Source organism: Cheilinus undulatus, linkage group 8 (assembly GCF_018320785.1).
Source record: "Cheilinus undulatus linkage group 8, ASM1832078v1, whole genome shotgun sequence".
NCBI classification, from domain to species: domain Eukaryota; kingdom Metazoa; phylum Chordata; class Actinopteri; order Labriformes; family Labridae; genus Cheilinus; species Cheilinus undulatus.
The window spans coordinates 24,361,601-24,376,049 of record NC_054872.1 but is presented as its reverse complement, the minus strand read 5'-3'; the positions used below and the strand labels follow the sequence as shown (position 1 = coordinate 24,376,049).

Sequence of the window (14,449 nt, the reverse complement as noted above, 5' to 3'; positions counted from 1 at the left end):
GCAGTAAGAAGTTATAGTGCAAAGTTCTGACTATTTACTATTGGTCAAGGGACGTGATCTCGAGCTCTCATTGGCTTTTTGGTCCTGTCAATCACGTTGTCCCAGACATTCCATTACCATATATGGGAGGGCTGGTTTGTAGGTGTGCGCTGATCTGAGACCAGCCGTTTGCGGTTAAACTAATGATTTACTAACGTCCAGCAACATTCCAACACTGTTCCTGGTTCTTCAGTGGCTATGTGGTCCTTAAGGGGTTGTTCCATGCGATTTCAGGTTAAAGGTAAAGGTTCAAAAGTAAATTTGGTAAAAGCAGAACATTCGGAAAAAAACTCATTATACAGAAATATCGACAAACTCATTTCTCTACTCAAACTAAGTGGAAACTCTGCCACCTTCTGGTGAAATTCAGGCAATAACAACAATACCAAACGACACCGTTCAACACAGTTTACTTATTACAAGAGGAGCAAACATGAGACCACACAAGTGGCAACTAAAACGACGAAGTGTTGCTGCGTTTGTAACAGCAATAGAAAATGGTGCTCTTAAAAGACAATCCCTGGACGTCTTTGGAGAGGGGAAACCTTTTTCTAAAGCTTGAGTCTTTCACCCTATGCAGTTCCATGGCTCAGAGGTGCTCAACCCGTGCCGTGCACTCGCACATAAGAGCAGTTTGACCGATTTACACATCGCGTGCGAACTAACCGCTTCTCGTGACAGCGGGACAGATGCTTCTCAGGCAAATGCTGCCTTCACTGCAGGAAGTGTAACGAAGCAGCACGGCGCATGCTCTCCAGTCTCTCCGACAAGCTGAGGATGAATTATCCCCTGCTGTAAAACGGTGAGTAAAACTACAGAGATATTACTGTAAGTTTGTTTATGTTGATTTAGCGTTCACTCAGTGTTTTTGTGCACCCTCTGTGGAAGAGGAGCGCGCGCCGTCGCACCGTTGTTGGCCGGGGTGTGCGTGCCGCCGCTCCAACAGACGTCAGTTTGAGTGGGTGAAGGAGGGTGAGCAAGGCACGCAACTATCCGTGTTGGAGTTGCTGATACAACAAGGACTACTTGATATAGTGTGGAATATAATGAACATTTCTCTGTAAAATGCTACAGAAAGGTTTCCTGTTGTGTTTATCTGCCATGGGGTGACTCATGAACAGTATGTTGATCATGAATTATTTATTTTATTTATTGATTCTAATTCTAGCACGCTATCATGCTTTTGGAGTTTTAGGCTACAGGGTTAAAACAGTACCGTTGACAGAATAATACTTTGATTTATGTGGTTACTGTCTTCTTACCTGTCTCATTCCTTGCTGGTACATTTACATTTTGTATTTGTCAAATTCCTCATCGATCATAGTTCACAGTCTGTCTGAATCTGATTCTTCTTAGAAGTTAAAATATGCTGTACAGATGGTTGATGTGTCAACAACCACTGATTGAAGACACAAAAATACCTTCTACGTCATATTTATACCCTAAAATGTTCAAAAACTGGAATTAACATTAAATGACAGCAGTCAGACACATTTATAAATTAGAGTGTAATGTATTCTTTGATTTAACTTGATGACAACAGCTCTGCTAGTTGGATTTGCTCAACAGGTCTTTGATTATTTTCATATTTGCAGAATGAGAACGTGCCCAAATTCAGAAAGGTTGCATGACAAATTGTAAATATGATTTTTGTGAGAGTTTCTGACAGGACAGGATATTTTTCCTGTTAAATTCCCAGTGCCTGCTGTCTTACTGCAGTATCATTACACTAAAAGCTTTATTACCCAGGTATTTAGTTAAAACTGTAAGCTTTGCCTCATTATCTACTGCAGGATATCTATGCACATCCATAAGAGTAATAAAGGGAGCAAGTCCATACGAGGATTATCCCAGTATGGATTCATTTCTATGACAGTTGCATGCCACAAAAGGTTGTTGGGGGGAGGCTCTTACAGACTCGTGTTTGCATTAAAAAGCATCCTTGCATGCGTGTGTGTGATGTGGGATCTGGATGGTAACATGCGTGCTCGGCTCTCTGTGCGTGCAGCTCGGTGGGGAGGGGTGATGGCGGGTGCTGAGGTCACTGTGTCTTCGGGGGATCTCATGATGCTGAAGGAAGAGGAAGGGGAGGCCAGTGGCAGCAACCATAAGACTCAAGTCATCCTGCACCTGCAGCCCATCCTTCACGGGTAACATGGCTTTGTCTTTTATTTGCTGTGCTATAAAAAGACAAGACAAAGTCAGATATTTTGCCTTTCCCCAGTGCTTATAGCTCATATTGAGAAAATGGCTTGCATTGATGCATTGCATTGTACTGCACCAAAATAACGCATCAGTGAGATATGTTCAGTAAAGAGAATCACAAGGTTAGACACAGTAACTATTTACGTACTTGACTGTTGGATTCAGAGCTAGTCAGCTCTGCTGTCATGAAATGTTTATTCTGTTAAATGTGACCCTCTGTCGCCCTCTGCAGGGCAAACGATGACATTGCTGACACTGGCACCACAGTCTTGGCCATAGAGACACATCATGGTATGTTGACAGATATCCCTCACTTAAGACATTAAAAATCAAGTGACAAAGCGTAAGAAATAGTAACATAATTATTGTAGTTCAGCATATATGCTACGGGGACTTTTGAATCCCTTACAATTATTTAAAAATATGAATTATTCAAGGATATTGATAGACCTGCAATGAGCCCAATTGATTTTGAAGTCACTATAATCCTACATTCATAGCAGACAGGAGGATTATTTTTATGTTTAAATACAGTACATTTAATTTTGCTGTGTTGTATGCACTTGTTGCTGTTTCATAATCTGTAGAGGACAGCAAAGCTGATGGAGAGGAGATCGAATATGGCTACCCTATCACCTGTGGAGACAGCAGAGCTGTTCTACTGTTTAAAAAGTTTGTGTGCCCCGGTATCAACGTGAGATGTGTCAAGGTAAGTTGATAATTTGGGGTAATTTATCACACTTTGTCATATCTGTGGTATTCCCCTTTTATTATATATTTCTGTATTAGCTTTTAAATTTTTTATAATAAAGCCAACTTTAGTTTGTCCTCTTTTCTTTCAGTTCAATGACCAGCTCATTAGTCCTAAGCAGTTTGTCCACCTGGCTGGGAAAGCCACGCTGAAGGACTGGAAAAGAGCTATAAGGCTGGGAGGAGTGATGCTAAGGTATGAAAACTGAAAACATGCACTATTTATTGTGAAGACAAAGAAGTAAACATGCTTCTGGGACTTAGTAATAATCACATACTGTGCACAAAAGATGTGTCTCATTTCAAGGTAGTGTCCTTTGAAGGATCCAGCATTTGTAGCTGCAGTGAAACTAGCTACCATGACTAACATTGCATACCCTAACCTTTTATAAGATCATTTGTATTTTTAAGGCCCATTTGACTACAGTAGTAGTGATACTGGACTGAATAGAAACCAGTTACTTTCTTTCTAAATGTATTATTTGGCAACATGAAAGTCTGCCATCTTATCTGGACAGGGAAAGAAGGACACAACTGTCAGCTGCATTTGAAGGAGCCTTCAGAATAGGACATCCTTAAAGGCACTGCTGCGGTGTAATCTGATTTTTCAAATGCACCCATCAAAGAAAGCAGCCCTGGGAATGGAGCAAAGCTAAGGTGTTGATCAGAGTTTGATGATAAATGTAAAGGGTGTGTCCTCATTGGGCTCTCCTTGCTTTTGTTGCAGTGTTAGCATTCATTATTTTTCCCCTTTTTTTAGTGTTTTGTGCTTATTTGTCTTATTAGGTGTGGTTCCCTCTATGGCTGCATTCCAGTTCCCTTAAATTGCATTCATACATCTCTCACTTGCATCCCTCACCTGTGTATTTTATGCCCTCCCCCCAGAGATTTATGGAGAGATTCAAGGAAACAAAGCAAGGGAGGGATTATTGAAACAGGATTTTAGAGACAAAAGAATTCCTTTCCTCCATAGCCTCAAGTGAAGCAGCATCTATTTGTGTCTGTACAGATATACACTGAATTCATTCTAATGAAAATACAAAATAACAGTGTTGTGTCTCTGTATGTTACCTACTTAAAACACCCGTACATGAAGAACGACCTCAGTCTTAATTATCTTTAAGCCGTTTTTGGCCTAACATCATACGGACTATTTACTGGCAGAATGCTTTACTTTATATAGAAAAATTGAAATAATTGAATATGAAAGGCACTGATGTTGGATGAGAAGGCCTGGCTCACAATCTCCATTCTAGATCATCCCAAAGGTGCTCGATGGGGTTGAAGTCAGGGCTCTGTGCGGGCCAGTCAAGTTCTTTCACACCAGACTTAGGAAACCATGTCTTTATAGTCCTTACTTTGTGCACTGGGGCACAGTCATGCTGGAAAAGAAGAGGTCTTTTTCTAAACTGTAGCCACAAAATTGGAAGCACTGTCCAAAGTGTCTTGGTATGCTTAAGATTGCCCTTCACTGGAGTTAAGGGGCCTAGCCCAGAGTAGGGCTGAACAATTTTGGGAAATAATTGAATTGCGTTTTTTTCCCCCAATTTTGCAATTGCAATTTGATATGCGATTATTCCTTAACTTTCTTTTATTCCTAAACAAGGGCTGAAAAATTCTTTAAAAGGTTCTAATTATGATGATTTCAACTCGTATTGCAAATTGGATATGAATTGTTGCATTGAAGGGTTTTTGTCATTCTTATATTTAATAAGAAAAAAGTACAAAAGTTAAGAGGGTAGGATTTTTTTGTTGACTATACTAAGAAAATGGCACCAGAATGATTTCATATTTCATGCATTATATCTCTGCTGCTTCAAAAAAGTTTAAATCTGGTAATGTGACACAAATTTCAGGTCAAAAATTATTGCACCTTTTGCTATTTGAAAATTACAGTTGGCCATATTGAGATTTAATCTAATTTTCGATTAATTGCCCAGCCCTAGCCCAGACCCTGAAAAACAGGCCCATACCATTTTCCCTCCTCCACCAAACTTCACATGTGACACAATGCAGTCAGGCAGGTAGTGTTCTACTGGCATACGAGCGAAACAGAGAAGAGTGATTCGTCACTCCACAAAACATATTTTCACTGCTCCACGGTCTAGTGTCAGTGTGTTTTACACCATATTGCATCTGATGCTTTGCATTGGACTTAGTGATGTGTGGCTTGCATACAGCTGCTCGGCCACAGAAACACATTCAGTAAAGCTCCTGTCGCACCATTTTTGTGTTTACATTAATGCCAGTGGAAGTTTAGAACTCTTCAGCTATGGAATGAGCAGAGCGCTTGCGACTTCTACTCACTATGTGCCTTGCCAGTCTTTGACCACACTCTGTGATTTTACGTGGTCTTCCGCTTTGTGGCTGAGGTGCTGTTGTTCCTAAACACTTCCACTTTCTAATAATATCACTCAGAATTAACGGTGGTGTAACCAGCAGGGATGAAATTTCTTGAAGCGGCTTATTGCAAACGTGGCATCCATCACAGTTCCACGCTTGAAGGCACCGAGCTCTTCACAACTACCCATTTTGTATCTAAAATGTTTGCAAAAGGAGACTGCATGGCTAGGTATTTGATTTTTTACACCTGTGGCAATTCGTCTGATTAAAACACCTGAATTCAATAATTAACAGGTGTAGAACAATGCATTTGTCCATATAGTATATATGTACAATAAAGTCTGTGTGCTGAAGTTTTGCTCCAGCTTTTGTGATAAATGTATTTCTCTTCTTATGAAAAATGTTTAGTTTTTTTAAATATATATATTTAATTTAAATTGCTTTAAGATACTACTAATCAAATAGAGACTGTATTGTTTCAATCAAGTGGTAGTAAAAAAGTATTGAGTATCAAAAAGTGACAACCTTTCACGGGTTTGCCAGCTTTTGCCTATAATGGCCCAGAATAAACTTAAGTCAATTGCAAAGTGGGTTATTAAAATATATTTCATAAATGTGGTCAGAGAGTGTGTCTAAACACACTGACATTCACTATCTTTGCGTTTGATTTTTCCCTCTAAGCTGTTGGAGACACTGTACATGCATCCCAGCTGGTAATTTCAATGACTTTAAAGGGAGTTGCTCACATTACTATGTTGCATCAGGGTTAAAGTGTCAGACTTTACACTCCTTAATTTAATGCAGTCAACAATCATTCATGTAATTTGCACTTGTGTTGCGTCTGTCTGTGTTAGGCATTGCCACTACATTCCCGAGGCAGTAAGTAAGCAGCAATATCATGAGAGCAGGATCAAATAACTCCCAGCAAGCTGCTGATTGATACTTCTTACTGGGTTTATCATGTTTGCACTTGTTCTTAGTGTCTCTGTGAGTCAATATGCTGTGCCAACTCAATAATATCTTTATTTCTCCAGAGTTCACATCAGTGGGCCTTTCTGTCAAACAAACCTCTGGGAAGCAATCGGGAACATTGAACTTAATCAATTCACACTTTAACACCCCCTCAGCAGCTGTGGAACAAAATATTTTCTTGTCATGTTCTTTTGACCTGTTCCTCTCACAGGAAAATGATGGACTCAGGCCAGATAGATTTCTACCAGCATGACACCGTGTGCAGCAACACCTGCCGCAGCACCAAATTCGATGTGCTGATCAACAGCACACGGCTTCCTCCAGGGACCTCTGTGCAGCCGAGCTCATCGTGTCTGCCTCTGGACCCTCTCGGAGGACAGGTGCCTCCCATGACAGGTAGATTTCAGCTGGCATTCTACGGGGTTTTTTTTTTTGGTTTCCCACATATGCTGGGGCTGCTGTTTTGCAAGATGCAGATACATTTTTTTTAACCTTCCCAGATAACTAGTTATAATTTATCAGCAATAAGAACACAGCTGTAGTAATCTGCAATATATACATGCCATTGTATGCATGCTGGGCTTTCTTAATCGTCTTGCCTCTGCTCTCTGACATTTAAAGGCAATGTGAGATGTTTACGCAAATGATGTTGTCATTTCAGGGGAGGTGGTTCATGATGCAGCAGAGGTAGAAGAGCCCCTGGAGGAGAAATTTAGCGTGACAGCAGAGTGGAGTCCTGGTCGAGCTCGGCCTGTAAATCCCACTACAGCGAATGGACATGCTACAAAGAGGAAGAGGGCAGACACAACTGGTGAATATAAAAAAACAAGTTTGTGTGTTTGTTAAACAGACTGAATAGAGTAAGAAATGAAAAGGAGAAGGATTCATACACAGATATTGACTATGGAGGCTTAAGACAGGCTTCTTTCATTTGTGCTCCATAATATCCTTAACAGCAGGAAACTACTGCAGTGTCTCCTATATAAATAGCACCAGTGCTGTGTTTTATAGGTCCAGAGTATTATTACCGTAACTCTGTCAAAATTTATCCAACAAGAAAAATTCCAAAGGTGCTGGAAAGCTGAGAATTGTGGGCATGCGCACATATATGGTTCATTACGGTCCTCGCAACCATATGACGTAGGCATTCATAGCAAAACACCAGAAGTATCGCGAGTTACATGGATTCTCAACACTGTAACTCCTTGAAAGTTTGCTCAATCTAAAAAATTCCAATGCTGACAGAGAGCTGAAAATCTGTGCTTTCCGGCAATATAGGATGGGTGGTATATATATTACGGTAATGTCAAACGGCACCGTGAAAACGGCAGCTTTGGCAGAAGAGGAGTGAGAAAGGAGAATGAAGGAAGAGAGTAAAAGGAGAGGGAGAGTTGTGTTTTGTTTTCAAAAAATAGCATTAGATAGTGGCATTTGTGCATGTCTGTCATATGCAATTATAATATGCTACTTGAGAATGTTGAGAATGCATTTTTCCACCTTTATTTGCACTAATTTTTCGCCTATGTATATAGTTATCTTTTGCACTGTTTTGCACACCCAGAGTCCTAGACTCAAAAAATGACTGGTGATTGATCTAAACATGTATAGGTTCACATTTCAAATGTCAAATCAAAACTTCATGAGCAATAACAAAATTTCTTCTCATAAAAGCCATGAAAAACAAATCCGTTTTTGTGTTTTTCTTCTTTTAAACTGCTGACAATTCCACATAATGTGCAATAATCATTAACCAGATGTTGAAAAGTCAAGTTCAAGTACTCCCAGGAAAAGGGACCAAAGCTCTCAGACTTAGGGCATTTCCTGACTATTTTACAGCCATAAGAACAGCATATGTCCAAATCGCCATTTTTAGACTCAGTAGGTAAAGGGTTAACCTTGCAAAGCAGATGGATTTGCCTGTTTGTTCCTTGTTACTCACTTGCGAATCCATCTTGCAAAGCTTCCATCTGAACTGTTTGGGCCCGGTTAGTAAGTGACAGGACCAATCAACATCAAGGGGCAGTATTTTCGGGCACGGCAGAGTCGTGCGACGTAAGCAAGCAGCTACAAGAGGCTGATGCAATTATGGCAGAAGAGATTAGCGTGGATGCTGGTATAGCATCAGTTTTATCAGAACTTGACAATGTCTTTGTAAAAAGAAGAACAAAGAACAGCACTGAGTTGTTTTCTTTGCGGAAACAATGTTTTTGCCCTTCTCTTGACTGGATTCAGCAAGAGTCTAATCGTCGCGTGTTTTGCTGCTCTGATTGGCCCATAAAGATGTGACAGACAGAATGTTCATCCAGTCACACTCTGATTTACAAGCCCAAAGCTGTAGAGCACTGTTATGGACTAAAGGCTTATTCCAGTGATTGTTGAATTCTGAACTCTACCTAAGCCAAAAGATAAGGCAAGTTTATCTGTAAAGCATATCTTAGCAACAATGCAATTCAAAGTGCCTTATTTTAGGAATCAAAACACAATGTCAAGGAGAAAAAAGAAACACAGCGGAAGTATTTAAACAAGTTATTAAAAACAGTCAATTAAACCCAAAAAAGATGAAAAACAAAGAACTCAGAAGAGAGAAAAAGAGAATAGTTTCTAGCTAAAAACACTCATATTATGATATTGAAAAAGTATTAGATTTTTGGGGGGGTTTATTCCTCTTAACCAGTTGTCTTTTTCAGTAAATGAAATACATAAATGAGGATATTTTATTTGGAAGTTGAGAGGCTTTTTGTATACAATCAAAATTGTTTCCAAGATTAAACATACAGATAGAGGAGCTTTAGAAAACACATTTATGTAGTGGTCTCTCCATATTTTCTGTAGCTGTATGTTTCATATTAAAGCATCATAATCCATTAAATGTGTATGAAGTTATAGTACTAGAGTACTTGAAAGGTCTTTTAAATAAATGTATTATTATTATTTAACCTATAAAGCAAATTTGAAATAAAAGAAATAAACAGCTTTGTCAGATGATAATAGACTGACCTCCAGGTGTCAGACATTCATAAGTAATGTCCTTTGAAGGAAAAAGCTTTGCTAACAGATGAAGAAAAATATGTAACATTTAGGTCTTAAATCCACCAGTCATTGCTTTCACATAAAACAGTCAAGCAGAATATTACCCTGATTCTCACACTGTTGCTTGATACCTTAAACACTGAGCCAGTGACCCTCAGAATCTGCAGTTTCAGGATATTCTGTAATTCTGACAAACAGGCCTTAAAAAGTTGACTGACTTTTTGCAGGCAGAAAGTCAAATCCTTTTATATTTCTATCTACTGCAACATTTCTACATAAGCCTTGTTCTGCAGAGACCTAAGCTTTGATTTAAGGATTTTAAAGGTGACCTGATTAGGCATTGTTCCAGCTGGAGTAGGTAACATAGCCTCCAGTGATCTTTTGGTTGAATGGGAAATTGCAGTGCCCTGCTGCACAAGCGGTATTGCTTGTCACAGGGCTTAAAACAAATTGACAAATCTCAGTAAAACCACTCAGCCTATAACTATGCTCCTCTATCTCAGGTTTCAAATGTACTGCTTCCCATTAGTGTGCATTCTCGACATGGGGAAATGCACACATTTAACTCCAGATAGATATAAACTGGAGTTAGAAGATTTTCCGAAGACATATTGCATTTATCTTGACAGACTTTTAAGCAAACGCGAAAGTGGACGCATTTCTCGCAAGATAAGATTCCAAGCACCTCTGACATTTCATCTCTCTAATATACTCAACCTCTATTTTGCTCCGCTTCTAAAAGATCCCTAGTCATTTTTCAGCCTTCTTTCAATCTGCTCCATCCTCTTTTCTCATCCATTTTCTGCTCGCTCCTCTCTTCCTCAATCACCCATTTAAAATACTTTCTCCCACCTCTGCTCCTCTCCCATTTCCTCTATCTTGTAATTTTCTTTTTTTTTCATTGTTTCTCCAACCTGTGTAGCTTATTTCAACTTCCCTCCTCAATTTATTGCTCTCTTTCAAGCCTTCAACTCTCCTCTAACCTCACTTCTAGACATTTCCCTGCCCCATATGCCATCTCATTTATCCCACATTTCTTATTTATTTTCTTTTCCTTTCCTCCCCATTCAGTTGTACCTCTCTCAGCAACTCACACCTGCATCCACAGGAATACATACATACACAAATCCACCTCTATGATCTCTTATTTCTCTGTGGCACTTTGTCATTTTTAAATGAAAACACAAATACACACGCGTACACAAAGTTCCCCACATATCATAATAATGTCCCAACCTTATTAACCTTGTCTAGATGGAGTACTGAGCTTGTGGCAGGGGGTGGCAGACTGTGGGCTGATGGGAGAGGTCCTGTCCAGTCTCCAGACTGAACTATTAGCCACCCTTAAAGGAGTGGAGGCTCGCAGTGAGAAGGCCACCCTGCAAGAGACAGGTAAGCTTAACCACAATGCTGTGAAAAGAACTACTTTAAATGCAGCCATGTGTCAGTGAATTTGCAACAAGTTTGTAACAAGTAAAAGCCTTAAGATGGGTTTCCACACAAAAATAACCGACTTAAAGATTAACTTCAGAAACTCAACAAAACATACTCCTACTGTATAAGAGTCCAGGGAATTAAAGATAAGCAATGTCTCCACCTTCTCCCAATGTACAAAAGTGGAGCCAAATACCCACTGCACTGGGTGCTGACATCTCTTGCATTTGGACGTGCATCTCGTACAGACCTGTCAATCATGGTGTTAAACCCACTCTGTTTAAGATCAAATAACTAACCAAAACCAAACATAGCAGACAACAGTTAACACTTTGGCATGAGGGCTACCTTTTTTTGAGGAGTTTTTTTGGGGGGGGGGCGCTTTTATGCCTTTTGTTTTTTGATAGGATGGTGAATAAAGTTTGAAAATGTCGAAAGACATGAAAGTGGCATGCAGGAAGGTGGCACAGGTCAAACTTGAACCCTGGACACATATCTGTACATGTGGCATGTGAACTTAACTACGAGCCACCCCAAAACCAAAGAGCTTATGTTTAAGGTAGAAACCATGTTTGAGAAACACTTTGATATTTATTTTAAATTTATAGGCAACCCATGTCTCATCTGTTTGAATAAGGGAGGCAAAGCTTGTGACCTATGCTGAGGCCATTCTGTAGGGTGTTCTCCAAATGATTGTGAGGGGTCTTCCTGCAGACTGTTCATCTTTGACAGCCACGCTCACAGACCATCCATCTGAGATGCCATATCCCAGAAAGGAAGTGCCATAATATGCCAGTACAATGTCTTTACAGTTTTAGATTTTTGTTTTATTTAACTTTATTCGTAAACAAAGTCTGGCAGTTGCATTCATGATATAACCACACTGCAAACATTACAGACTAGGCAAGATTTCACCTATAAAACAAAAATATTATAGAGATGTTTGGAAGTAGATACTCTAACAGTGGCTCATTTTAGCTGACATAGCTATGCAACGTAGTAAATGTTGCTAAATGAGCCAATGTAGTTAAGTTAGCTTTATCAACATGAGCATTAACAAATGTAGCTAAAGCTAACATAGCTACCTAGGTAATGTAGATATGTTGCTCCGTAGTTGCTTTGTAAGCTAAGCTTTAGCAACATTAGCTACCTAACACTATTATCTACAGCTAAGTTAGCTTTAGCAGCATGAGCTCTAGGAAACATTGCTTAAGATTACTTGGCTACATGGATAAAGTATGCACATATTTTACTTAGCTACTTTTTGAGTTACTTTATAGTATACATATATAGTTATATAGTTACTACATTAGCTACTTACCTACATTAGCTCCATAACTCGGTTATCTATGGTTAATTTAGCTTTAGTAAAGTGAGCTTTAGCAAACATTGTTAAAGCTAACTTTGCTACATAGATAATGTATAACTTTAGCTTACATAGCTGCTTTGTGAGCTTAGCTTTGGCTATGCTGCAAACCAAGCTTTATTGGCTATGTATCTCTGTTATCCAGTAGCTTATGCAGCTAGTTGTGTTAGAGTGTTTCATGGAGGATGAACTGTTTTCCTGCAAGTACACTGTTTACTCAGCTTTTATTAAACATCTTGTAATCAGGTCTGTAGGTCAGGCTTTCATTATTTCAACTTTTGGTTTCCTATTTATTACCTTAACCCTTAATGGAAATTTAATCGTGTTTTATTTCAAAAGTTTTGGCATCTATTTCCTTTCTGAGTTCTACAGTGTCTCAGATGAAAAGTCTGTGACAGTGGCCATCAGAAATGAATGGTATGCAGCCAGACTGTCTTAAAATGATTTGGATTTGCTTTTGGAGAGCTGTTGTGTTGTCCATCTTTCTATAAAGTTGATGGCTGAAAAGTGAAATAGCAATAGACAGTAGGTGATAATGACTATGATACACTGTGTGCAATCAGTACAGATGAGAGTTAAAACTATGGAACTAAAGAAACAAAGCAGAGAGCTTAAATATCAAACAAAGAGCAGCAAAGTGACAAACCCAGAAAGGGATTTAGAACAAACAGTAGAAGGAAAGTCTTTTAAGAGAAGAAAATTGATTTTTTTGGAAAGCTGACTGTGCTTTTCTTCCAGATGCTGTCATCCTTAATTCGCTGTGTAAGATGTTTGGACTTTTAGACTCAGTGAAGCAAGCTCTGAACCTGAAGCGCTGCAAGGATGAGGAGGACAAAAGGCATCACAATGTTTATGGTGAGGAGTTTCATTAAGGCTACATTAACATGCATACTGGGAAATCACAGAGAAAAGTATTTACTTCTGCCCTCCTTTTCCTAGTATTGGATGATATTTTAGAAGACCAGAGGAAGCAGGGTTTGGATAGATGCCCCACCTTTAAAATTCACTCCATGAAACACCTACGACAGCAACGCCACAACCCATCAAACAGCCAAACTCACAACCTGCTGTCCACCATCAAAGCAAACCCAGGGATCCAGCCTCTCTCTGTTACTGGTTTATCTGCTGCATCTTATGCTCAGCTAGCCATCAACCCTCAGATCTTCACCCACTCCTCTGCCTCCACCGGCCGGGGTCACCATGCTGGAGCTGGCAGGGCGGACAGGGATGGTAACAGTGCCGGGCTGGAGGAGGATCAGAAGCTCAGTGATATGGGAATCCGAGAAAAGCTTCACAGGCGAGGACAGGAGGAGACCACAGGGATCCACAAAGAGCCTGAACAAAGGACTATTAGGTTTCATGTAGATCCTCACCTCAGAAATCAAGAAGGAGAGGAGGCGGAGGGGATGCATGACTTTAAAAAAGTGGTTATAGGAGGAAAGGTATCAAAGAAACATAGAAGTAAGTAGAGGGGAGAATGATGACTACAGAAGCCCTAAGCCAGGGGTGTCAAACTCAAGGCCCGGGCCCAAATCAGACCAATGGAACATTTAAATCTGGCCTGCAAGATCATATAATATGGCTGTTTTAACTGGCCTATCAGTATGCAGATTTCCTCAAGTATAAAAATGTCAACTTATCCTTGATGACTTAAGATATCCTTGTTAAGTTGTAAAATCTGAAAAAGTAAGGAGTAAAAAAAATAGATAAAAGTCAGGAATGTGGGAAAATAAATTGATTTGTGTTAATTTCATTTTTTCAATTTTGCATCTCACAATAAGGACTCAAACTTGCAATTTTGACTTTTTATTTCATACTTCAAGCATTTAAACCCATAAATTTAACTTCTTGTATAATATTTTGAGCTTTTAGATTCATAATTTAAAGTTTTAAGTCATGTTTGGACCTTTTAAACTGAATACATTTAAACTAATAGTTTGACCTTTTAGACTCACAATTTAAAAATTTGAAATCATCGGTGCAAAGTTTTTTTTCTTTTTTTTTTTTTTTTCTTTGTTACTGGTGAAATTAGATTGACAGTTTATTGTAAAAAACGTGAGCCTGTTAGACCCTCACGTTAGACCTGAATCCAAAATCCGGCTCCTGCTGTGATTGAGTTTGACACCCCTGCCCTAAGTGGACATGCAACCTCTCATTTCTAACAAGGGATTTCTGGTTGTTTACTCAACATCTTGTATCCCAGGAGGCCTGTACTATAAAGTGAACATTCTGTTACATAGCTTCACTAACCATGGGAAAAGAAATCTCATTATACAAAGCAGGTTATCAACTCCGAATTTAACTTCAGAA

The 14,449-nt window shown here is 39.3% G+C and overlaps 1 protein-coding gene across 1 annotated transcript; it reads left to right on the top strand.

The window, feature by feature from the left end:
* The first annotated feature begins 611 nt into the window (after positions 1 to 611).
* LOC121514135 (glucocorticoid modulatory element-binding protein 1-like) lies at positions 612 to 13,793 on the top strand. The gene is made up of 10 exons (XM_041794229.1): positions 612 to 841; positions 2,048 to 2,189; positions 2,477 to 2,535; positions 2,832 to 2,953; positions 3,087 to 3,190; positions 6,521 to 6,705; positions 6,971 to 7,120; positions 10,594 to 10,731; positions 12,878 to 12,994; positions 13,079 to 13,793. The coding sequence occupies exons 2-10, from the start codon at positions 2,065 to 2,067 to the stop codon at positions 13,606 to 13,608; spliced, it is 1,530 nt and encodes a 509-aa protein (XP_041650163.1). The 5' UTR covers positions 612 to 841; positions 2,048 to 2,064; the 3' UTR covers positions 13,609 to 13,793.
* The last annotated feature ends 656 nt before the right edge of the window (positions 13,794 to 14,449 follow it).

Coding starts and splice junctions, on each gene's coding strand:
- LOC121514135 (XM_041794229.1), top strand. CDS start 2,065: ATGGCGGGTGCTGAGGTCACTGTGTCTTCGGGGGATCTCATGATGCTG. Junction 3,191..6,520: donor CTGGGAGGAGTGATGCTAAG/GTATGAAAACTG, acceptor TTCCTCTCACAG/GAAAATGATGGACTCAGGCC. Junction 6,706..6,970: donor ACAGGTGCCTCCCATGACAG/GTAGATTTCAGC, acceptor TTGTCATTTCAG/GGGAGGTGGTTCATGATGCA.